The sequence below is a fragment of the Canis lupus genome, chromosome 12 (genome assembly GCF_011100685.1).
Source record: "Canis lupus familiaris isolate Mischka breed German Shepherd chromosome 12, alternate assembly UU_Cfam_GSD_1.0, whole genome shotgun sequence".
Taxonomy (NCBI): Eukaryota; Metazoa; Chordata; class Mammalia; order Carnivora; family Canidae; genus Canis; species Canis lupus.
Window position 1 is genome coordinate 41,284,035 of NC_049233.1, and position 24,770 is coordinate 41,308,804.

At 36.0% G+C, this 24,770-nt stretch overlaps 1 protein-coding gene across 4 annotated transcripts in view; it reads left to right on the forward strand.

The window, feature by feature from the left end:
* BCKDHB (branched chain keto acid dehydrogenase E1 subunit beta) overlaps positions 1–24,770 on the forward strand; it is a 214,935-nt gene that overhangs the window by 67,242 nt on the left and 122,923 nt on the right. For all 4 annotated transcript variants that reach the window (XM_038554608.1, XM_038554607.1, XM_038554606.1 and 1 more), the window contains 2 exons: positions 4,794–4,891; positions 7,114–7,224. In XM_038554608.1, coding sequence (XP_038410536.1) covers positions 4,794–4,891; positions 7,114–7,224 — 209 coding nt within the window. The remainder of the gene's footprint in view (positions 1–4,793; positions 4,892–7,113; positions 7,225–24,770) is intronic.

Consider the following 24,770-nt stretch of genomic DNA (forward strand, 5'->3'; position numbering starts at 1 on the left):
CAGAAAATAATAATAGAAGTAAGAATAAATGTTCCTAGAATGAAAACTTTCTCTGTAGTTTTAATGACTTTATCATTGAATTATTTCAAATGTAAAGCTGTCTTCTTCCTAAGAACTGAAAGGATAGCCACAGTGATTCACTTAATATGTCCCCATTCTGTCCCTGTGATGTGGCAGACAGACAGATGCTGCCTTCCATAGCTTACACATGGGATACTGGGGCATACAAGTAACACAGTGCTTTGTCAGAGATCACCAAATTAATTAGATGCAGAGACAGGGCTGGGAATTGGGTTCTTGGTTGAGTGGATTTGCCCACTCTCCCTCATTAGACTGTAAATTCTGACAAATGAGGTAAGACTTTTTCAAGTATGAAGATTGCCAATGTTGTTAGTAATCAGGCAACATGAAGTAACATTTTCGAAATATATTCTATTTCTTTTTAAGAAGAACATTTATGTTTTATCACTGCATCATGTATAATGCAACATGAATAAAGCCCTACTGACTTTCGCATTTGTGAGGAAACTAGCATTACTGTAGATTAGTGCCAGGGCAGAGAAATGACCCTATTATCTCTGTAATGGTAATATTGTGCCTCACAGGGAAGCTTGCATCATTAAGAGTGAGTTATTATTATCTTGCAGACACGTTCTACATGTGTTATTAATATATGAAGCCAGAAGGAATTGAAAAGGTTTTTCTAGGGACTTGGGTATAGAATTTAAAGCTTTCATCCTCATCTGAAACAGCACATAAATGTGTGTTGACACGTGTTTGTCGATGCGCGCACACGACTTCACACCTCCATTTCTTTGTATACATCTATTCTTTCTATATGGAGTACCCTCTTTATTTCTTTGTTATCTCTAAGACCCCTCTTAGTTGTGCCCTTTATGGTGGGGCACAACCAATGCCCTCCATTTCTCGATCCTTACAACCAGGTTATTGCTTCCCCTTGTTTTCCCACGCAGTTTATCCCCACCACAATATCATGTTTTTGTTTGCTGATCATGTCTTTCCATCTTCATAACTCCCAGTTGAGTTTGTGCTTGTCAAAGACAGCAACTGCCTCTTGCAATTTCATATTCTAGTATCTTGTATCATGCCTGCATATGTTGGGTATGTAATAACTATTAGATGAATAAAGGTGTATTGTATATAGTATATACATTTATACACTGCCTTATTTTAAAAATGTGTTCAAGATGACCAAACAAATGACAAGAAAATTAGAAGGAAAAAAGGAGGAGGATGGGAAATAAAATTCCACATTTGTGCCACGAGTCTGTAAGTGTATCTGTAATATGAATATAAGTGCATTTGTAAATCCAAAGAACACATATATGTGGAACTTGAAAAAAAATTTTTTAAAATGGGTTTGCTATTCGAGCCACAAGTTGCATCTTTTAAATTTTGGTCTCAGAAAGATTTCTTATTTTTCTGGGTGACACATTTTTGTCAGTATATATCTGATGCTGAAGGGTTTGTCTGGAAGTTTGTCTGGAATGCTCATTAGTGCAAAGATTAGAATGTAATCAGCATTTGGTAAATGGAGTGGTCTCAGTTGGTCCCACTGCTATGAAAACAGGAATCTGTAATATGACTGTATAGGGGCCTTTCAGTGTCTAAAATTTTTATTATCACTCCTCTTACCTATTGTATTTCAAAAAGCACATAGTCATGGGGTAGGAATGCAAGAATGCTCATTTGAAATAATAACTTTCTCTTGGAGTATCTTTTAAATTTGTGTAACTAAAGTACTTGTGAATTATGACTTGCCCTCAATGTGACGTGTTTGCCGAGTTCAAATAAACAAACATACTCTCATTCTTCGGCTCTCAGGATTAAATTTATGAGAATCTAGTAGATTTCTGTTTGTTTTTTAACATGAGACTCTTCTTGAATCTAATTCGTTGCACGATTTTGTCGTTGGAGAACAAGGCTTTGTGTGCCATGTTGTTCCTTAATTAAGTGTTAAAGTAATGAGGTCTTATTATTCTGGGTAATTTATTTAATACAATGAAGCAGTTAGTCACTCACTGGCAGTTTTTCAAAGGAAGTGGGCCAAGATGCTAACCCATTTCTTTTAGTATGCCAGCCATTAAAATTGTGTTTTCCAGGGATTTGCTAATCAGCTGGCAACTGATTTAAAAGGCGGGAAGACAGGATTCTTGAATGACAGCCACTGACTCACTGACAAGACAGAGTGTGTCAGTACACATTTTAAGCCTTGTCCGTTGGCGTGCAGATCTTGCTGCCAGAGAAAAAACTTGATGGCAAAGAGTTTATGTGCGACCTTTTGCATGTTTGCTGGATATCATCAGTATCATTCTTGACCATCATTTTGGTTTAGCGACTTGAGAACTGCTCAGTAGAGTATACTACTACTCCAGTTGAATGTTTGTTTCCCTGTCTCTGTGTTCTTTTGTTCACTTGAATATCTGTTGGCTCATCTGTCCATCAAATACTGGATTTAAGCTGTCAGTGAATGGACTGGAATTAACCTCTGAAAGCACTGTTTAGAATTGAGGTTGGCAAACTCTTTCTCTAATGGAAGAGGTAATAAGAATTCTAGCCTATAGGCCATGCTGTCTTTTGTAAACTACTCAGCTCTGCTGTTGTAGGGCAAAACCAGCCATAGATGATATGTCAATGAATGGAGGTGGCTGTGTTCCAGTAAGATACTGTTTACAAAAATTGACTTGCCTACTCCTGGATTAGATGGAAGTATCTGGCTCAACATAATTTGCGTGTTACACAAAGACTTTAAAAAATGCTTTTAACACTTATGAGTTCTCTAACACAACTTGTGTCTCAGGTTTGTTAGGTAGCTTAATTGTCATCTGTCTGGAGTAGATTTGTAGATTTCAGGGTATTATTTAAACATACTGATGGTCTAAAAAATATCTTTCTCTGGCATTGGTTATAGAAATGTTACTGGATTGGAAATATAAAAAAATACAAGAATTAAAAATTTCCACATCGCTGATAACAGTACCATTAAATTTGATAGATTTACTTGTAAATGATTTTAAAAACTATACTTTTGACATGAAAACATGGCCAAGATATATTGCCAAGCGAAAAAGGGAGATTATAGAAGACTTCTGAACAGGTTGTACAAAGAGATTTTATATGTAGAAACTAAGATTCACATATGTTTATGAACGTGCATACTTGAATATTGTAAACATCTGAAAAGACAGTCAGGGTTCTTAATTTTCAAGCAGAAATCCAACTCTGGCCAATATAAGCAGAAAAGATGTATTGAAAGATAGTGAATAGCTCAGAAATCTTTGGAGTGCCTAAGAACCAGGCTCAGAGGCCATATGTCTAGAAGCAGTACCCCAAATTCTACTGCATAACTGGTTTTACAAAGATGCCTCAGCAGTTGTCTGTGGGCATGGCACCATAGTCTGAATCATTGAGACCGCTAAGCCTGAACGCTGCATCTGTCTCCACTGTTACCAGTACTCTAGGATGCATTCTGGATGCCTGCTGCTCTTGTCATCAGCTTCCACTTCAGAGTGTGGCATGGGTGCATTTGATCGGCAGAGCCCATATTTTGTGCCCTACCTGCAATAGAAGCTGAAAAAGTGCAGATGGGGGCCCTACTTCTGTTGTGGACAAAGGGCCCCTGCCTCAGCAGTTGGGGCATTTCCCTAATTTAGGAAGAAGATTAAGAAGCTTGGATGACAGAAAGAGTGAAAGCTGTCCCCTGCAGACACTCAGGAAATTGTTGGTATTAATAACCCCAGGCAGGAGAGTTGGAAGAACTAACTGGGGCACAGAGGGAACCTTTTAGTTTGCTCTTCTTTACTCTTTTAATTAAAAAAAAAAATCCATATAACAATGATAAAAGATGATAGGGCAGGTGAACAAAAGGGAACGTTTTGCCCTCAACACTTCTACTGTTTTACTGCTCCCACATGGGAATTCAAGAAGGCTTCCCAGCATAATGGAGGCAAGTCCATCAACTTGCTTCCATTTAAAAATTCACCTTATGATTTCCTCTTGAATTTAGCTCTATACTGCTTGCGCTTAATTGGGCAGAAATAATCTTGAAATAATCATCTCTGAGATACCAGTGGCTTATTCGTCCTTTTGGCCTGGTAGAGTTGCTTTAATGGATCTTTTTGGGGTCTACAGGATTCAGCTTTGAAACAACACTAAGGTGTTGTCAGGTGCCATAGTTGATGAAGTGTTCATAGAGGCAAGGTGCAAAAATAAAGTCTACTTAAAAATGTGGGCCTACTATCTGTGTTTTGTTTTTCAACCCCCCATAAGTTTGCTTCTTGAGAGAAAACTTGTCTGAGAAGTTAATTCAGTCTGATCAAGTTTTAGCAGAAGCATACTAAAATTTTTTTAACTTTATTTTTTTAGAACAGGTTTAGATTTACAGAAAAAGTATGAGGATAGTAAAGCAGAGTTCCCATATATCCTTCACCCAGTTATTTGTATTATTAACGTTATATATTAGTATGGCATATTCGTTAACAGTTAATGGGCCAATCAATATTGACACATTGTTGACCAAAGCCCTTACTTTAAGATTTTCTTAGTATTTACCCAAACTCTTTTTCTGTTCCAGGATAGCTGGTGTATTTTAAACATTTACATTGTACCTTTTCATATGTATAATAATAAATGCTATTTCTGTTTTAAATAACTTAGGGAATTTGGGAGAAGAATAAAATAAAGCTTTGCCACAGTGAAATTCTTATATTCACTTATGCACGAATGCCCCATGCAAGAAAATAAATTACTTTTTTTCCCTGTTATATATTCAGTTGAACAGGTTCCTGTAGAACCTTACAACATTCCCCTGTCCCAGGCCGAAGTCATTCAGGAAGGGAGCGATGTGACTCTAGTTGCCTGGGGCACTCAGGTCAGTAACATTTATAAGAACTGATAATGTCCATGCTGTGCTTGGAAGCTCTCATTTTTAATCCTAATACTGTAAAAAGCAAAAGTGTTGTTTTTCTTATGTCTCATATTTAAGTCTTGTTAGTGCTGCATCTATATCTGGTACTGATTTCTGGTTGAAGGTGAGGTCATATCAATCTATTCAGTCTTATTAAAATATGTATTCATGTGGTGAAGCCATTAAAATCTGTTGAATTTATAAAAATGTACTCATTAAAAACTTTCTTTCGAAGCACACATTATACATCCTCACTTGCTTCTGTACTTGACCTCCTGTCTTTTTCAGCACATCTGTTGCTATCTCTTGTGATTGCATGTGGGCCATCGACGGGTCCCGACGCAGGATTCTATACCGTCCTCTGTTCTAGTGAACCTCAATACTGATCTGCTTCAGTTTTCCTAATGCTTGTTCTCATGTTGTTCTACCTCCAGACTTTTAAACTTGGGGCTTTTTTTTTTCCCTTTGACTATAGACATCTATCTCTTATCTCTTTCTTTTCTTTTCTTTTTTTTTTTTTTTTTTTTTTAAAAAAAAAGGTTTATTTTTCTTTTTTGTGTGTGTAAAGGAAATACTTAATTTAGAAAACTTAGTATAGCATTAAATAAAGAAAATAAATAATTTGTAATACTACAACCTCTGACTCTCTTCTCCACTTCAGTTTTGGCTTGGAGAGGTAGTTAGTCCTCATGGTTTCTTAATTCCGGTGGGAAAATCTTTTATCTAGATCCCTGTCCCTCAGTACACATCTTGCCTGTCTTGGTAATAGGGAGGTCAGTGTTTTGCTTTTTTTCCTCATACTTACCATGTCTGCTGACAGTCCTCTTTCTCTTTTGTCCTCCTAAGAAGAGGTGTCTGGTTTTCATAGCTACCTCTACAAATCTTTCAGATTATATTCCATTTTACCTTTTCCAGGCTGTAACTTACTGGCTGGTCCCTTCCCTCTTCTGCATCTTCAGTTTTTCCTTTCAATGTTAAAAAGGTGTATATACATTCTCTAAAAAAAAAAAATACCTTTTCTCTACCCTGATTTTCCCTTAAATACCAGTATATTTCCTTTTTTTTAATCACTGAACTTGAACAGTTGTTTTCTACTATCTGTATTTAATTCCTTAACTTCCCTATGTTTTTGTACCTTATGAGTTCTGTTCCCACTAATTTACTAAAACTATTCCAGAGACATTCCTAATTTTCTAATTGTTAAGTCCAACCCTTAACACATGTTGCTACTGTGTATGACACTGGCTACTGTCTCTATGAAACCCTTCTTTAGTTTCTGGAATATATTGTCTCCTCTTTCTTTCTTTCCTTTCTTTTTTTTTCTTTTTCTTTCTTCTTCTTCCTTCACTGTTCTCATTATCATCGTTTTGTTTTGAGAGAGAGAGAGAGAGAAGTTGGGAAGGGCTGAGGGGGAAGAGACAGAGACAGTTGAGAGAATCTTAAGCAAGTTTAAGAGCCTGTGGAGTTTGACGCAGGGCTCTATCTCATGACTCTGAGATCATGACCTGAGGGAGCTCAAATCGAAAGTTGGTCCTTTAACTGACTGAGCCACCTGGGTGCCCCTCTTCCTCCTCCTCCTCCTTTTGCTTCTTTTTTTTTCTTCTTCTTTTTAATTTTTATTTTTTAAAAGATTTTATTTATTTATTCATGAGAGAGAGAGAGGCAGAGACACAGGCAGAGGGAGAAGCAGGCTCCATACAAGGATTCCAATGTGGGACTCGATCCTGGCACTCCGGGATCACGCCCTGAGCCAAAGGCAGACACTCAACCGCTGAGCCACCCAGGCATCCCTTCTTTTTTAAAGCAAATTCCTCCTTCTCCATCTTCCCCTTAAATGTTGGTCTTCTACAGGGTTCCACGAGTTCTGCCCTTTACTTCTCCCTCCACATGCTTTCTCTAGAAAGTAGGTTGACTTTCCCTTCTGTGTGCTGATATCTTTAGAATCAGTGTCTCTGTCAATGACTCCTTTCCTTTTCTGAAATTTAAGAACATCTTTCCAACTGTTTTCTAGCATCTGTGTTTGATTACTTTGGTGGAATATGGGGTTCAACGTATCTAAAACAAATTTAATTCTCCATGCAAATAAGTTCTTCTGGCTTTAAATGCTTTTCTATTAATGATGTCAGAATTTGGTTAACTTTTCAGGTCTGAATCTCTGTAGTTATTCTCTGCTATTTTTATTTCAGGTTCACGTGATCCGAGAGGTGGCTTCCATGGCTCAAGAAAAGCTTGGAGTGTCTTGTGAAGTCATTGATCTGAGGACTATACTACCCTGGGACGTAGATACAGTTTGCAAGGTATGAATATAGTGTTGATAGAGTATCATTTCCTTTAACCCTTGGGCCAGATTTGTTGGCAGTTTGCAAAGAATTGTTTTGAAATTTTGAGCTTCATGAGCATTTTCAGCTGATTGAAAACTTTAAAATTTACACCATGACAGAAAATATGTATCATATAATTCCCTCCCATAGTTTTCTGTTTAAAATATTACAGAACTGTGTCCTTCATGCAGCCAGCTTGGGTTGAGCTGTGGAAGTCATGGAGTGGTGCAAATGAGAGATGCCAAGTTGTTGAAGTCACCTGTGTTTTGAACTACTTCTAAGTTATGGTTGGATAAGCAAAGTTTAATATAGTCACTTAAGTGGTTTGGCCGAATTTTCATTTGTCTCCTCTCCAGAAGAGATGGAGATGGATTATTTAAAGTACAAAACAAAACCCCAGAAACCTCTTTATATAATCTTTATACTGTGAATAAGTTTGAATATTATGTTATAGGATTCTATCTGCTTTCAGTTTTCTATCCAAGGAATAGTCCTTCCTCAGGAATATGGTTGGTTATAACTGATCTTTTATGTTAACGTATAGATAAACCAAAGTGCATCTATTTCCATTGTGTGGTATATAAAGAAGATTAAGTTCTTACTTTGTCATACTCTTATCTACTGAAGTTTAGGTAATAATTGCATATGTTACTTTTCCTTGATTTATTGTTACAGCAAATAAGTCCTAGGACCTAGGGTATTTTATATTTTTTAAAGAACTTTAGTATTCCCACAGCTTTTATAGGCTGTTTCTTTGGTTTGTTGTGTGAAAAAAACCTTCAGTCACTATTGCTGTAAAAGTATAGCATAGGGTGTGTTTAGGTAAAGATTGTTTTATGATTTAATGGAACATAATAAGATTTGTTATAGTAAATGTTCTACAGACACTCTTGACATCTATAAACTTGACATGGTTGCAGATGGCTGCAACAATATTCTAAGTCTTTATATTTGTAGTTTCTATCATTAAAAGTAGTATTTTAGGTTGAGATATTCATAACTCCATGAAAGTAATGCTTCTTGCAGGGTTTTTCAAATCAAATCAGACACTGAGTTTTCTCAAGTAGCCAAATATTCCAAATTACGGCTATACCAGAGCTGATAGCCTTTGTCCCAAAATGGGGTTCCTTTTTGCATATATATCCCCCATTTATTATTGGAGTTTGTATTCATAAAGTGAATGGTGCTTTTCTTTGGTGATATGTTTTGTTATGGTACAGTGGGGATACTGATAAATGGATAGGGCAAGTAGTTTTAAATTTTATTTATGTTTTTATGTACTTTATACATTCAAACAGAATTTGTCGCAGTTTATGGTAAAACACGAATATAACAACACTCCATGCTTAATTGTGAAAGTAAAGTGAAGAGAGGAAAAAAGGGGGGAAATTATTTATCTTTAAATAAATAACTTGCTTATGTGGAATGCTCCTTCCTCCCTTTATTAAATCTACCGGTTGCATTTTGTGTAATCCTGGAATGTAGATCTTATTTTCTTAGGTCTCTTGACTACTAGAAAACATGAAAGAGGATACTAGAGACCACTCCTGAATGAAAAAGTGATGCATCCAACCTCTAACTCGCAAGCATCATCCTTTTAGTCTTGTGTTGGGGTGCTTTCATCATGTTATTTTTCTAGTTGATGACCCTCTAGTTATGACAGTGAAAGCTAGCTTGTCATTTCTTGATTAGTTTGGGTTATGTGAGTCTCTTCATTGCTGATCATGGTAATCTTCTGTTATCCTTTCATGTATCAAAGAAAAGTTTTGATACTTGGCATCTTTCTAGGATTTGGAGATGATTTTAAAGAAGAGGGCCCTATAGCTAAACCTCATTAAAAGTGAGGCTTTTGTTATTGTTGTTTAACTACGGTTAAGTTTTTCTTTATGAATTCTGTAGTAATCAAAATTTATTATCTCTTTCAGTTAGTGCTGTGTTTTATTGGTTCTTTTGTTTTATAATATAATTAGATCCCTCAGCTTCATTCATGACATGTTAAGTTCAACACTCAAATGCATCTTTTGGAATACCTAATCAAGAAAAGCCTATTAAAGGTAAAAAAAAACAACAACAAGAACAAATAGACCAACTTATTGCTCATACATACACATTAGCATACCATGCATAGTAAAATGACTCTGGGACACTTGAGGAATTGGTTAATGTAGTCTGAATTTAACTATGTGGGTTTTGGTGTTTTTTTTTTTTTTTTTTTTTTTTTTTTAAGATTTTATTTATTTATTGAGAGACACAGAGAAAGGCAGAGACATAGGCAGAGAGAGAAGCAGACTCCATGCAGGGAGCCCAGTGTGGGACTCCATCTCAGGAATCCAGGATCATGCCCTGACCCGAAGGCAGACGCTCAACCACTGAGCCACCCAGGCATCCCTGAATTTAACTATGTTTTTAAAAACATAGTCAGGCTTTTTGTTTGATTGAGCCTTGAAGCATTGTTTGGAAGTTATAATCCTGAAAAATTGCTTGGAGACAGAGAGCAGCAGTGTTTGAATGCTGCACAGGGAAGCTACAAAATTAGAGACCTGAGCCCATCTGAGAACCATAGTTCATCTACTCAATCCTGGACCTGATATTAGAGAGCTAAGCTGAAAGCCTCTGATAAACAGAATAAAAATTCCTGAGTTTCAAAGTGCCTAAGAGATAGAGACCTACTCTAGGTACTGGGAGTGTGAATGGGGTGGAGTGGCTTAAAAACATCAGTGGGGAGGGTTGAAAGCCCTGAAGTGAGTGGTAAATTGCCTCTTTTTACTTGGGGGCACCTGCTAAGTAAAGTAAGACTCTACTAGAAACTAAGAATCCAGGGGTATTGAATCCATGTTTCATGGGCTTGTAGGAACAAAATAGGATGCTTGGTGGGGAGTGCTTAAACAGAGTTGGTCTCCCATTCAAGACAAATGACAAATTCTAAAGCTGTCTGTGGTGAGAGCTAATCAGCAAATACCTGAAAAGCCAAGTCATCACTTGAGACTGAAGTGTCAAAGACCAGTCATATTCTCAGTTGACAGGTGTAGAGTCAGGTTTTAGGATCTACCAGAAGTAGATTAAAACTTCCCAAATCCACAGCACAGCCTCTCCCCCTCTCAATTCCTTACTGGATTAATATAACTTACCTTCTGCTCTGTCTGCCCAGCAGAACAAGGAGTCAGTCTTCCTATCATCTGGAATTTCTATGAATCCGCATTCAATAAAAAAATTACTAAGTATATGAAGAGACAGGACCATTTGATTCAAAACCAAGAGCGAACACAAACAATAGAAAGCAGAAACACAGGTGATCCAGTCATTGGAGTTAGCAAAAACTTTATTATGTTTAGGACCGTGGAGGAAGAAAAGGAACAAAAGAGGTAAGAAAGTGGAGAATTATTCTGGAGAGGTGTGTGTGTGTGAGGGAGAGAGAGAGAGAGAGAGAGAGAGAGAGAGAGAGAGAGAGAGAGACCATTGTAGAACCAAAGAAATATTTGTCAATAAGAACTTAGTGGATGATAATAGTTTTCATGAATTAGAAGGCAAGTATATAGAAAATGTCCAAAGTGAAGTGCAGAGAGGGAGAAAATAAAATAGACTAAAACAGAAGAGGACATAAAATACACGGGGGATCTGGTCAAATAGATGATTTGAATTCCAGAAGAAGAGAGAATGAATTAGTTAAAAACAATATAAAAATATTTCTCACGAAACTTTCAGGACATTGCCATACTTGAGAACTTGTGAACTTCTAGGGATGTATTCAAAGAAAACCATAGCCACTTACACAATGGAATGAGATCTTAAATTGCCAAGGATGCCAACCTAGCATTCTCTACCCAGTGAAAACCTACTCTTTTTTTTTTCTTGTTGTTTTTAAGATTTTGTTTATTTATGAGAAACAGAGAGGCAGAGAGGCAGAGGCACAGGCAGAGCTCCTGCATGCAAGGAGCCTGAAATGGGACATGAACCTGGGAATCCGGGATCATGCCCTGAGCCAAAGGGAGGCACTCAACTGCTGAGCCACCCAGGCATCCCTAAAAACCTACTCTTAAAGTTAAAATGAAAAAAAAAATTACTTTAGGTAAATAGAAATTGAGAGAATTTATCACCAGCACATTTTCACTGAAGTACTATAAGGCAGTTCTTTTTTTTTTTTTTTAATTTATTTTTTATTGGTGTTCAATTTACTAACATACAGAATAACCCCCAGTGCCCGTCACCCATTCACTCCCACCCCCCGCCCTCCTCCCCTTCTACCACCCCTAGTTCGTTTCCCAGAGTTAGCAGTCTTTACGTTCTGTCTCCCTTTCTGATATTTCCCACACATTTCTTCTCCCTTCTATAAGGCAGTTCTTTAGGCAGAAGGAAAGTGATCCAGAAGATAGTCAGAATGGGCTTACATGGAGTTAAAATATTCTGTTGTTGTGGGATAATTAAGTGTAATATTTTTATTAGGTTATAGTGAGTCAGGGATGCATGTTGTAACTTCTGTACTAACAACTGAAATAATAGTGAAAGTGTATATGCAGCAAGTTCAAAAGGGACCTATAGATGAATAGAAATATTTGGTTAAGCCAAATGTGTTTAAAAAACAAAAAAACAAAAACCAAAAAACTCAAAACAAAACAGGTGTGTCAATAGAAAACAGATAATAGATATAAACCTAAGTATAATAATTAAAAACAAATGGATTAAGTCTGGCAAAAACCTATGATTGTCAGACTTCATTAAAAAATAACACCAATGTGTGATTTATGAGAGAAATGCTTTAAATATAAGGACACAGAAAATTTGAGATAGATGGGGGAAAAAAAAAGACCTTTGGTGTAGCCATAGTAATTTCAAATAAAACTTTTAAGGCAAGAAATGTTACTAGAAACAGAACATTTCATAGTGCTGAAGGAATCAACCTACCATGAGGATATTACAGTCTTAAATTTATTATGTCATCAATAGCAGAGTTTCAAAATACATAAAGCAAAACAAAATACAAAACTGAAAGGAGATGTAAATATATCCACAGTTCTAGTGGGAGACCTTGACACCCCTCTTAAAAACTGATCAGAGGAGCAGATAAGATCAGTAAGTATATAGATCTGAACACTTATCAAACTTGTCCTAATTTTGTACTCAACTATATAAGACATTTTTTTTTCCACTGAAGAACAGTATTAGTTTCAGGTGTACAGCATAATGATTCATTATTTATATACATTCTAAAATGCCACAATATGCCTTGTTCAATTTATCCAAATTGACCAAATACTAGGACATAAATATAATCTTAAACTTCAGATGTTTGAAGTCATTTGGAGTATGTTTGGACAACAGTAGAGTTTAGTTAGAAATTGAGACAAAACTAGAAAAGCCTCAACTTCCTACAAATTAAATAATTTATATTTAAATCATAGATTGTAAAAGAAGCTTCAACAGAAATTAGAAAACTACTGAACTGAAGGGTTATGAAGGTACCCCGTATCAAAAATTTCAAGATTCAGCTAAGCCATACTCGGAGGTTTCTATTATTCAATGTACTCCCTACATTGAATGTAGGGAGGCAGACAACATGGCTATAAATACATATATTTAGAAAACAGGAATAAGAACAAAAAAATTAATGATGTGAATTTGCATCTCCAGAAAGAAAATCAAACCTAGAGAAAATAGGATAAATGTAGTGATAAAGAGCAGAAATCAGTGAAACAGAAAATGTACAATAAAGATGTTTGATGAAGTAAAAATTAGATCTTTGAAGAGACCAGTGTACTTGATAAACCTTTAGCAAGACTAATGGGAAAAGCAGGGCAAACACAAATGAATATCCGGTATGAAGAAGGGGAAATCACAGAGCCTAGAGACAATAGAAGTAGAGGATGTCATGAACAATTTTACCAATAAGTTTTGGTTGAAATGGAAAGATTCCTGGGAAAATATAATGTTTTCAAAATAAAAATTAGTTATACTCAGTAGTCATACATCAAAGAAATTGAATCTATTTTTATTAATATTTATATAAGGAAAACCTTAGACCCATAGGGCTTTACTGGTAAATTCTTTAAAACACATTTCTTATGAATATTCTTACAAAAAATAGAACAAAAGGGAAAACTTCCAAATTCTTTTTTATAAGGCTGGCATAATCATCATATCAAAACTGTTCTGGACACACTATATAAAGCAAAACTATAGACACATATTTCCTATGAATGTAGTTGTAAAAATCAAACACAATATTGGAAAGTCAAATCCAATACTATAAAAAACTAAAGGTGAGGGTTTATTTCAAGTGTGCAAAGGGTGTCTGACATTCACAAACACAGTGGTCGATGCAGTTTCCCACATGAACAGGAAATGGTTCATGAACAATCACAATGATCTTCATAATACAGAAAAACATTTGTTAAGAGTCAATATCCATTCATAATGAAAATTTCTTAGTAACCTAGAAATAGAAGGGAATTCTATTAATTTGATAAGGCTACTTTTTACCTTGTAAGCTCTGAATAGCTATAAAAAGCCTGCGGCAGAAATTGTATTTCCTACTGAAATTTTGACTGCTTTCCTGTTGAGATCAAGAATGCAGCAAGGAAAGGGAGAAGAAATGGGTAGGAAATATCAGAAAGGGAGACAGAACATAAAGACTCCTAACTCTGGGAAACGAACTAGGGGTGGTGGAAGGGGGAGGAGGGCAGGGGGTGGGAGTGAATGGGTGACGGGCACCGAGGGAGGCACTTGACGGGATGAGCACTGGGTGTTATTCTGTATGTTGGCAAATTGAACACCAATAAAAAATAAATTTATTATTAAAAATAAATGCAGCAAGGAGGAACGCCTCGGTGGCTCAGTGGTTGGGTGCCTAGCTTATGCTCAGGTCGTGATCCCAGGATCTGGGACTGAGTCCCACATCAGGCTCCCTGCAAGGAGCCTGCTTCTCCATCTGCCTCTGTCTCTCTCTCTGTCTGTGTCTCTCACGAATAAAATAAATCTTAAAAAAAAAAAAAAAAAAAAAAAAAAGAATGCAACAAGGATGCCCATACATAAGGGCAAGAGAGACAAAAATCATATGGATTGGAAAGAAGTAAAACTTAACTATTCATAGATAAGATAATTTGTATGTAGGAAGATCTAGTAGAATCTTTTTTAAAAGATTTATCCATTTATTCATGAGAGGGGGGGAGGGGGGCGGCAGGCTCCTCGCAGGGAGCCTGATGCAGGACTTGATCCCGGATCCCAGGATCACAACCTGAGCCGAAGGGAGGCGCCCAACTGCTAAGCCACCCAGGCATCCCGATCTTGTAAAATCTAAGGGCAGATCATTAGAATTGAGTTTACCAGCGCCTCTGGAAACAAGGGCAATATACAATAATTATATTTTTATATACTGGCAGCAAATAGAAAATAAATATAAAGTACCAGTAACAAATAAGAAATAAATTGATAACATTTGAAAAATCCTCAAAAAAATCAAATATCTAGGGTGAAATTGAGTGATGCTTTATGCAGAAAATCACAAAACATCATTCAAGGAAATTAGAAAAAATGCAAGCAAACTGAAGCACATACCCTATTAATCAATTGTAAGGCCAAGAATAGCCAAGGTAATTGTGAAGAATAAAGCGGGGAACTTATTTATCAAATATGTTATGATAAAGGTGTGTTGTAAGGTTATAATAATTACAGCATTGTACTGGGGTAAAGTTAGACCACTGTACTGTCATTGATTAATTTCCTTGAATTTATATTGTAGTAAGCCTTTGTATAGACTTAGAACCTTGGTGTGCTCTGACCTGGAGGAGTTTTTTTGGTCAGTCAGCCAGAAACCCCATACCACTAAGTAGAGCTGTTCTTCCTAAGACCCCCAAGAATAAGAGCCATGGCTAAGTGTTGAAGTTCAAATGAATTTTCCTGCTGAGATACAGACCACATCTAAAGTGAGTTAAAAAGTGAACTACAAAGTAAAGGAAAAAAAAAAAAACAAAACAGTGGCCAGGCAGACTTAGACTTGAGGTGCTGTCCAACTTGAAATGATTTTTTTTTTTTTTTTAATGTGTAGAAATTGAGAAAAGTTGCCTATGGATAAGAAGTTGATTTTGGCAGGAGAATGACTGTCTTTGACAGAAACTCAGGATTCAAGAATAATATTGTCCTTCAACTTAAAATCAACTACAGGCAACAGTGCAAAAAAAAAAAAAAAAAAAGAAAAATGACAGTTGACAAGATGTAGGTGATTTTCCCCAAGTTTATAGAGAGGAGAAAGCATTGACTCAGAGCTTTGACATGCTTATACTTTAATTAAAGATTAAATTATGCTAATTATTGAAATAAAGAAGGGTTTGCCTTTATACTTGGAGCCTTTTTTGATTTCTCTCTTTCTTTCGTTTTCTACCTGCCCACATTCAATTCCAAAACAGATCCCGCTGGCTTGGCCTCCACAATATCTCCAAAATCTGACCACTCCCTCTAATGTTGTTACTTGATCCTGGCCCCAGCTGTTAGCATTTCTCACCTGGGTTTTGACCATAGCCTCAAAGCACTGTCTTGCTTCTGCTCTTTCTTTGTCGTAAGCAGAATCAGTCCTCTCAAACATGAGTCACACGATGTCCCTTCTAGTCTCAGTAGTTTCCCATTACTTGATATTGGATCCCATCCCTCTTACCAAGACTCCCTTTTACCCCTCCCTCCTTTTTTCTAGAGAGATGAAATGATCTAACATATTATGTAACTTTATTATTTATATTGTCAATTTTCTTCCCCCATTAGGAGGTAAAGTCTGTGAGGGAGGGGTTTTTGTCTGTTGGCTTACTGCTGAATTCTAAGAACCTGAAAAAATACTTAGGTTTGGTATTCAGTGAGTATTTGCTTTGTGATTATAATGAATATCAGTGAAAAAATGTTTGTTAATATGCATGAAAATTGTTTAAGATTGAAATGTTTTGAATTTGATACTTTTTATTTTTGATGCTTATACAGAAGTTTAAAAAGTAGCTCTGCACTATTGCTTTATGAATAAAGCTGTTTTTAAGCTGAAGCATTTATTCTAAGGTTTTAATAAGCTTTAGTTTGACCTTGTGTTTTGTCTTAACAGTTATCCATTTTTCATAATGGTATATAGAAATTATCATTTGAATTCTCATTAGAATAGGACCAATTCTAAAAAGTAAAGTGAAAGTGACTACAGTAAACCTCAGCTATCTTATAGTTTCTGAGAATTGAGATCTTATGATGATTTTCTATATAGATGAGAGTTACTATTTCTGGGTAGCAGCTTTTAAAACTTCTTAACCTTTTGAATGTCAGTATTTCCAAAAACTTTTCACTTTTCTCAAGGAAAGCATAACGTATATGATTTCATCTTTCAAAAATAATTTAGTCCAAATGAACGTGGGTTGTTATGCTGTGTTAAGACATTTACATTTACTGAGGTATATGGTTATTTACTTCATTGATATATTTCTGTGCTTAATTTCATGGTTTTAAGTTTTTTAAATTTAAATTTTCTTTTATCTTTTGCTGTCACATTATTGCCAGCTGTGCATGGGATCCAGATGACCAAACTATAACTGAGACATATGCATTGGCCAAGGAAGGCCTGTAATGATTTCTCATGAATCAAGAACACATGCTTTACTCTTCAGACCTTATGATACCAATTTAGGCTTTTCAGAACCTTTCTCCTCTTATTTCCTTGCCTGCTTTTTTGCAGGTGGGTCATTGTCATGGGCTTTAGATCTGGAAGAGGTTAGCCTCCGTCTGTTCCCTTTGGCCTTCCTATTGGTCCTAGGAGTGACTTTTAACATCCATCACAGCTCTGCACTGCTTCTGATCAGGGGTTTTCTCTGTTCAAACCCTGGTATGAGATACTGTCTCAAAGCCCCTTCCTCCTCCCCTAAAGTAATCTGCTTTTTTTTTTTTTTTTTTTTTTTTTTTTTTTTGAGGTTTTCAGGAGGTGGGTTGTTACCTTTCAAATTCTTAACAAAGTTTGGAAGTGATTTAGAAAGGAACTTCTCTATCCTGTCTGCTCTTCTCTCTACTTCCCTCTTGCTTTCCCTCTCTTTTCGACCTGAATTCTGTAGCAAAAGTTGATGATGTGCCTGTAGATGCAAATGTTTGCTCTTTGGCTACATGTGAAGACATCTGTAGTTTCAGGATTTGGGGAGTATCCTAAGGAGCAGGGCAAGACCTCCGTGGTCCTACAGTGTGAGACAGAAGCTGGAAGGAGTTTTGCTGTGGCATGAGGAAGTGACTGTAGTTGGGAGGGTGCATTTAACATCCCCTCTGTTCTTTCACTCTAGCTGTTTCTGTTCTTCAAGAGATTTCACTAGGGCCCTGGATAAAGGTGAGGCAGGTTCTAGGGCTGGCAGGTGGGGTGGAGGTGGGAAGGTTCTGGGAGCATACTCCTTCAATAAAAGAGGAAATGGATATTGAGGACTGGAACTGGGAAGAAGTTAAACCTTGGTCACTTGGGTGTGGCCTAAGCATTTATATATAAATAACCAAGTGTGTGGGGCAGCTGAATGGCTCGGTTGAGCATCTGCCTTCAGCTCAGGGTCTGATGCTGGGTTCCTGGGGTGGAGCCCCATGTTGGGCTCCCTGCTGTGCAGGGAGCCTGCTTCTCCCTCTCCCTCTGCCTGCTGATCCCCCGACTTGTACTCTCTCTCTGTCAAATAAATAAAATCTTAAAAAAAAAAAAAGAACCAAGTTTGCTTACTCTCCATATTTGCACCCAGTGTTAGCATATTTGTTGAATAGTGCAAAACTGGCTTAGAAGACCCAAGATTCCATTAAAGTTAAGCATAAAAATGTATGGGTTATATTTTATGACTTTAATTATGATTTTGTAGCCTTTAGATTATTTTCATAACGTTGATTTAAATTACCTTAGATCTCATTTTTTGTAAGATTAGTAACACTTGCAAAATAATATTTAAGGTCTTTACTTTGTACTGAATGGCTCTACATTGGTTTTACGGGGAGGTTGGAGAATTTGCCTTTAGAGAATCTATAATGGTTTAGTACTCTCAGTTACATACTTTTTTAGTTGATTTCTTGGACCTGATTGAATAATTCACTGCTTGAATACTAGCTCCTTTGCTTGAAGCTTTTAATTGGTGAGGGGAGAGGTAAGGAAATATGGGAATGGATGAGAACAAGAGCATCACCAGAGTGTGAGGTATTGGGGGTGGGAAGGGGAGCTAATAATTACCTATAACCACTAGAGGCCTCTCTTAAGCCAAGTTTTATGGTTAAAATCACCAGGTTTCTACAATGGGACCTGGCTCTGTCATTGTAAATTAAGCATATTTTATGTTGCAGTTCTGAATAAATGGTATGAGAGCACTTTTTTGCTAGAGCATATATTATAATGTAACCCAAAAGTCTTCTTTAATGTGTTTATCAGAACAACTGATGATTTATTAACTGAAAACAAATTAGAAATCTCCCTCTGCTCTTCTTTCACTCTGTAAATAAGCTATTAATAAAAACATGTAATCAAAGAATATGCCCAGATGAAAATTATAGGTCTCTTTGATAGTGCAAGGATATTTAGGTTTAAAATTATTACTGATTTAACATGTTGTGTTGAACTATTGAGAGTAATATATTTTTCTGATGTAGACTTATAAGTAATTTTAAATATGTACTTCTTTCATAATTATTGTAAGCTGCTAATATCAAAAATCTAAGAGAGGATTCAAAAACGTTTTTTTAGACTCAGTATTATCTGGGGTAAAATTAAGTGCTTTCCTTTAGGAATAATGAAAATATGGTTTTTAGTTCCATGAGGGCAGGGGAGTTCTGTGAATTTTATTACTGTATTCCTCAGAATTTTAAAGAGTGTACAGTATAGAGAAGATAGTAAATATTTGTTGAATAATCTTACTGTATTTCAAAAATAGCATGAAATATGTAGTAATAATTCAGTTTTTCAGTGAAAGAAATTAAAGGAAAAACTGGTAATTTCTGTTAGAAAAAAATGTCCCGAGAGTATCACTGCTGCTACCTGGTCTATTTTTGGTATGACTTAATATTTTAGATAGGTTTTGAAGAAGATAAAATAATGCCTGGGTTCTGATTGACTTTATGTATTATACAAGGCTTGACATAGTGCCTAGTGAATGGCAAATAATAATTTAAAACAACATGTTTTATGCATATCTCCCTTAGTATTCACAGCGGTTCTCCTAATTAGATGTCAGTGTCATTATTTTATAGGTGAGAATATTGAGTAACTTGCTCCAGGTCACACAGCTGATGAGATTCCTGGGCTCCCTACCTGTGCCTTTTTATTACAGCGTGCAGCTTCTCAAGCAGGGTTTCAGCAGAATTTGTAAATATTTTTCAGAGGTGAGGAAACTTGATTTGTGATGTAATTTTAATGTAACGTGCAAGTATAGAATATATTGGTGACTGAAACAACGTATTTACTGTGGGGAGATGTAGTTTCTGGTTGTTTTTCTTTCTTTTTTTTTGGCTGGGCTTACTGTCAGAACTGTAAAGTGTTCCGGTATAAGTGTGTTCATTCTCTACACTAGAATTTCTATTCCCATTTTAGAGTTGAGGAAACTGTCTTAGAAAAGTTAGAAACCTCCCCACGTGACTCAGCTAATAAGTGGCAGAACTGCAATTCAGGGTTAGGTCTTAAATTCTGGAATGCTGACATTTTCATAGTATAACTATGCCTCATGTTATGTTAGAATAGTTATTTTACGATTAACTAACTTTATGCTTTATCGATGAAATACTTCTAAATTTGAGCTTGCAAATATTATATAACATTTCAAGAATTTTCTCTCACATTTGCCCACCTGTATAACACTTCTTAAAAAATATAACATTCCTAAATACTGTATACACCTTGTAAATCACACTACCATATTTCATTTCATTTGGCATTATTTTTTTTCCTTCTACATGGAGCCGGAGAAAGCAAGATTAAATTTTATAATTATATTTTTTCCATTTCTAATCCTACATAATGTGTCCCCTTATACACTTAAAATTATTTGAGTTTCACTCAAGATTTTCATTTTGTTGAAACTATTTGCTTTTGCTGTTAGATAGCAATGAAAAGAAAGAAATCCATTACCTCATTTCATAGTGAAAAAAAGCTCATAGGTACTTTGTGTTTTTAGTTTAACAGAAATCTGGTTTAGGTGTAATGTAAGAAATCTACATTTGTTGACTTTCTGTTCTTTCTGGGTTTGGCTTTTTCTTTTTTTTTTTTGATGGCCATTAAACTGGTACTTACACTTAGGAAATTGTAGTATTTATGCTATAATTGGTAAGTTTTTCTTGCGTTTTCTATCAGGAATACCTTGGTTTTGCAGTGTCTAGATACTATAACCTAAAACTTTATTGAAACTGTCATCTACAAAGGTTTCTAAAAAATAAACATAGGGAATAATACCACTTACTTCTATAATTTACTCCAAAATTGAAAGCACCCTTACCAGTCATAAATAGTTAACCTTTTCAACCACACACATACTCCCTGTTATATGCTTTTGTTGCTTTTTCTTCCAGGAACTTTGGTTTTCTTTCTGTCTGCATTTTCTTTTATATCTTTAAGTGGCATAGTTTCTTATATATCTGTGACACATCTTGAAGTTTATTTTTCAGTGCTTTAAGCATTTTTGTTATTGTGAATTGCATCATCGTTATTACAATTTTCCTTTTTCCCTTTTCTGTGTGTAAAGGAAGAGATTAAAAAAATTAAATACATTATCATGTAAATAACAGTTTAGTAGAGCATACCATGTAAAGCAATATTTTCCATCCCTGTTTCTAGGCCCACCCTTAAACACAGCCACCTTTAACCACTTCTCTAGTTGGTTCTGATGGCTACTTCCATATCTTTAAGACATTGTACAGGTCTTTTGGCTATAATTTATTAATTTCTGCCAAGATCTGGATTCTAAACAGATAGCAAAAATAACAGGGTTTATGGGGAAAAAGTAGGTTAGGCAGATAGTTTAAAACATCTACAGCTTCGTAACTGGAATCAAGAAGGAGTGAACCTGCTGAGTTATGGCGTTAAGGGCAAAATGCATAAAAGTTGGGGAGAACCATGCAATAAACACTTCTAAACCAGAGCAGATGGGCCTGCCTGAGTCAAGAGGCATAGTGTATGGAACTTTTTCTTTGAGGCTCTCGGCTCTGTGGTTATGCTTTGCCTCTTACTGTATTTCTTAGCATCATAAAACATTAATGTGCTGGGGTGAATTGCATCTGTGCCAACACAAGTAGGACAGTAGCTGCTACTTTGACCTAAAGACATGTTTCATACCTTGTGCCAGAAAATTGGACTCCCCCCCCCCCCCCCCCCCCAGTCCCTCATAGAGTTCACTAATGAATTGGGTTTGATAGGCGCCTAGGTTACATCTTTATCTTAGCTATGATAGAGACTGGAAATAATTTTTTTACAATCTACCTTGAAGTAGGATTTTGATAATTAAGGAAACTATTGAAATGTGGAGAATGTGTTAAAAAATGTTGGGTTATCCCACAATTGAAGAGGTCTAATATACACATATCCACAAATGTATATACACACGTATCTGTGTATAATCAATGTATGTATACCTTCATTTATTGATTTTAAACATCATTCCCCACTCTGACACATGAAGATACAATGCACTTGCCTCACCTATTAGCTTCATCTTATCATTTCCCCAATTTTGAGTTACTTCATCTACTGATTGTCTTTTGATTTTCATGTTTTTAAATCTCTTATCTTGTTCTGTTAATTTTTCTCAATATCCCTCCACATTTCACGGTGTAAGATGACATTGGTGCCCTCTACTTCTGTCTTCACTCTTCTAATTTCTGTTTTGTATCAACTATTTATTTTTACATAGCTGAGACTTATAACATTAAATTCTGTTCTATAACCATAATTAAATCTTCCAAACGTTTGATTCCAAAAGTTAAAAACCAGTAAACAGTCTTGATATTATGCTAACAAATATTTTTTACCACTGAGCTGACAAGGGGGGTAAGATTTTATTTTATTTTTTAAATTTTAGTCCAATTGTCTTTGCCCCTATGCACTTAAAAGGAGATATTCTTGGCCTCTAGAACAAATGGTTCGCCTTTTCGTATGGTGCAGTAATTCCACAAAATCTTGTCACATTTTAGATGTTTCCTGTTTGGACTATAGCATTCATTTGGATCATTCTGGGTTTTTTTTTTTTTTTTTTTTTTTTTTTAAGGATTTTGAATTACCTATTCTTTTTCTCCTTGAAAAAGCATAGTCAGCCTTTAACATATCTTGAAAACCAATACATCACTTGGAATCCATTTTTTTTTTTTTTTCCCTCTATAGGAGCCAGCCCTCTGACCTTCTGTTCCAGTTTTCACTGCCATCCTCTAAATACACTGCAAATTCATTCTTAGGGATGTTTCTCCATTGTACTTTTGAAGACATTGTTTTTGGGGTCCTTTGACTTTCTCTTTCATTATTTTCTCCCTCATTTTGCCAGGGAACATACATAATTAGCTTCATCAAGCAGAGATTGTGTGAATGTGGGAGGCTTTTGGGATTACCTGCATTTGAAAAAAAAAAATGTGTGTGTTTTGCACTCACACTGGATTGATATTTGGCTGGATATAGAATTCTTTGTTTACAGTAACTTTTACTTAGTTTTTTTCCTTTTTTTTTTTTTTTTTTTGGAGTTTAAAGATAATGCTTCTTTATATACTTGTGTTATATTGGGAGAAGATGGGTACCTCTCAACATACCACTGTGCTTGGCTAGCTTTTTACACATCAACCCTCACAGAATAGGCCTATCAGTTGGATAATAGATTTTCTAGATTGTGATAAAACCATTCAAATTGCCTACAGAATCAGACTAGCTTCTTTGCCTGGATTGTCTGTGCGGTCAGGGTTGGAAAGATGTGTTTTATTTGGGGGAAGTGGGAAAATTGGCACAGCTGTTCTATTTAATTCCCCTGTCATCATTCCTGGTTCTTACACCCAGCTTCCTCACCTGCTGGTGAGCCCATCTGGGGCCTCAGGGGAGATTAACTTCCTCTTCCCTTGGACACCCTCCCCCCACTCCCCCACGTGTCTGGGCTTTGGCTTCTTCTGCTCCTCATCTGCATCTTCATCACACATCCACAAGACACCTGTTTTAGTCTCTTTGTCTAATAGTTGCTATGCCTCCCCAACTTGGTTGTTTTGACTCTTACAGGTTTTCTCCCTTTTGTATTCATTTCCTGTCTTAGAGAAAAAATACAAAAGTATGTATTCAGTCTATCACTTGAGCTGGAAAGCTTTTCTATTATGTTCTCTTTTCTTTTCTTTTCTTTTCTTTTCTTTCTTTCTAACAAAAGCATGATGATTTTTTTTTATTATTATTATTATTTCAGTCAGCGTATTGTCCCTTCACTGAAATCTTACTCATTTCAGTCGTTTCTTAGTTGATTTTCTAGGCTGGTAATCTTATTCTGCAAGGGAGACTAATCTTGTCTCTTAATCTAGATACTTATTTTTTTTCTCGTTTGACTAGAACCACTGAACAATATTGAATGATAGTGATGATAGCAGACGTTGAATGTAATATTTCTAAGGCCCAGTATTGAACTGATGGAATTGTGAAGTAGAAAATAGAAAGTCCTGACTTCATTATATAGAGTCCTGGCTTAGTGAGAAAGATAACAGAAATTTCCTGCAGAGGTAGTAGTTTTGAGTGACTGGCTTTGTCACTCAGAGCCTGAGTACCTCTGGTACTTCTTCGCCCAATAGTCACAATTCAGAACTGGAGGTGAAAAAGAAAGTAAAATAAATTCTTCCAATGGAGTTTACCAAATTTCAGATGTTTATCATTCTTGGGCAACTTCTATTTCTTGCCAATAAATCGAGGAAAACAAGACACGTGACTGGCAGCTACAATCCATCTTTTACCTAAGCCAGTGTAAAGACGTAGTGAGACAACTGTAACTGGACAGATCCATGCACGTGATAAATACAGCCTACATGCTCAACAGCTAAATGACAAATCATTGCAAGAACCAAAAGCCTTGGTTGTTGATTATCATGTAGAAGAAATCAACTACTTGATTTATTTTTAATTTTTTAAAGGTGCTTTAAGAATTGCCCTCTCAATGTTATTATTTTTTTTTTTTTTTGGATATATAAAATGAATTTATATATATAAATAATGATATACATAAAAATAACTTGTTCTACCTTTGTGTTTTTTTTTTTTTTTTTTTTGGTGTTCAATTTACTAACATACAGAATAACACCCAGTGCCCGTCACCCATTCACTCCCACCCCCCGCCCTCCTCCCCTTCTACCACCCCTAGTTCGTTTCCCAGAGTTAGCAGTCTTTATGTTCTGTCTCCCTTTCTGATATTTCCCACACATTTCTTCTCCCTTCCCTTATTTTCCCTTTCACTATTATTTATATTCCCCAAATGAATGAGAACATATAATGTTTGTCCTTCTCTGACTGACTTACTTCACTCAGCATAATACCCTCCAGTTCCATCCACGTTGAAGCAAATGGTGGGTATTTGTCATTTCTA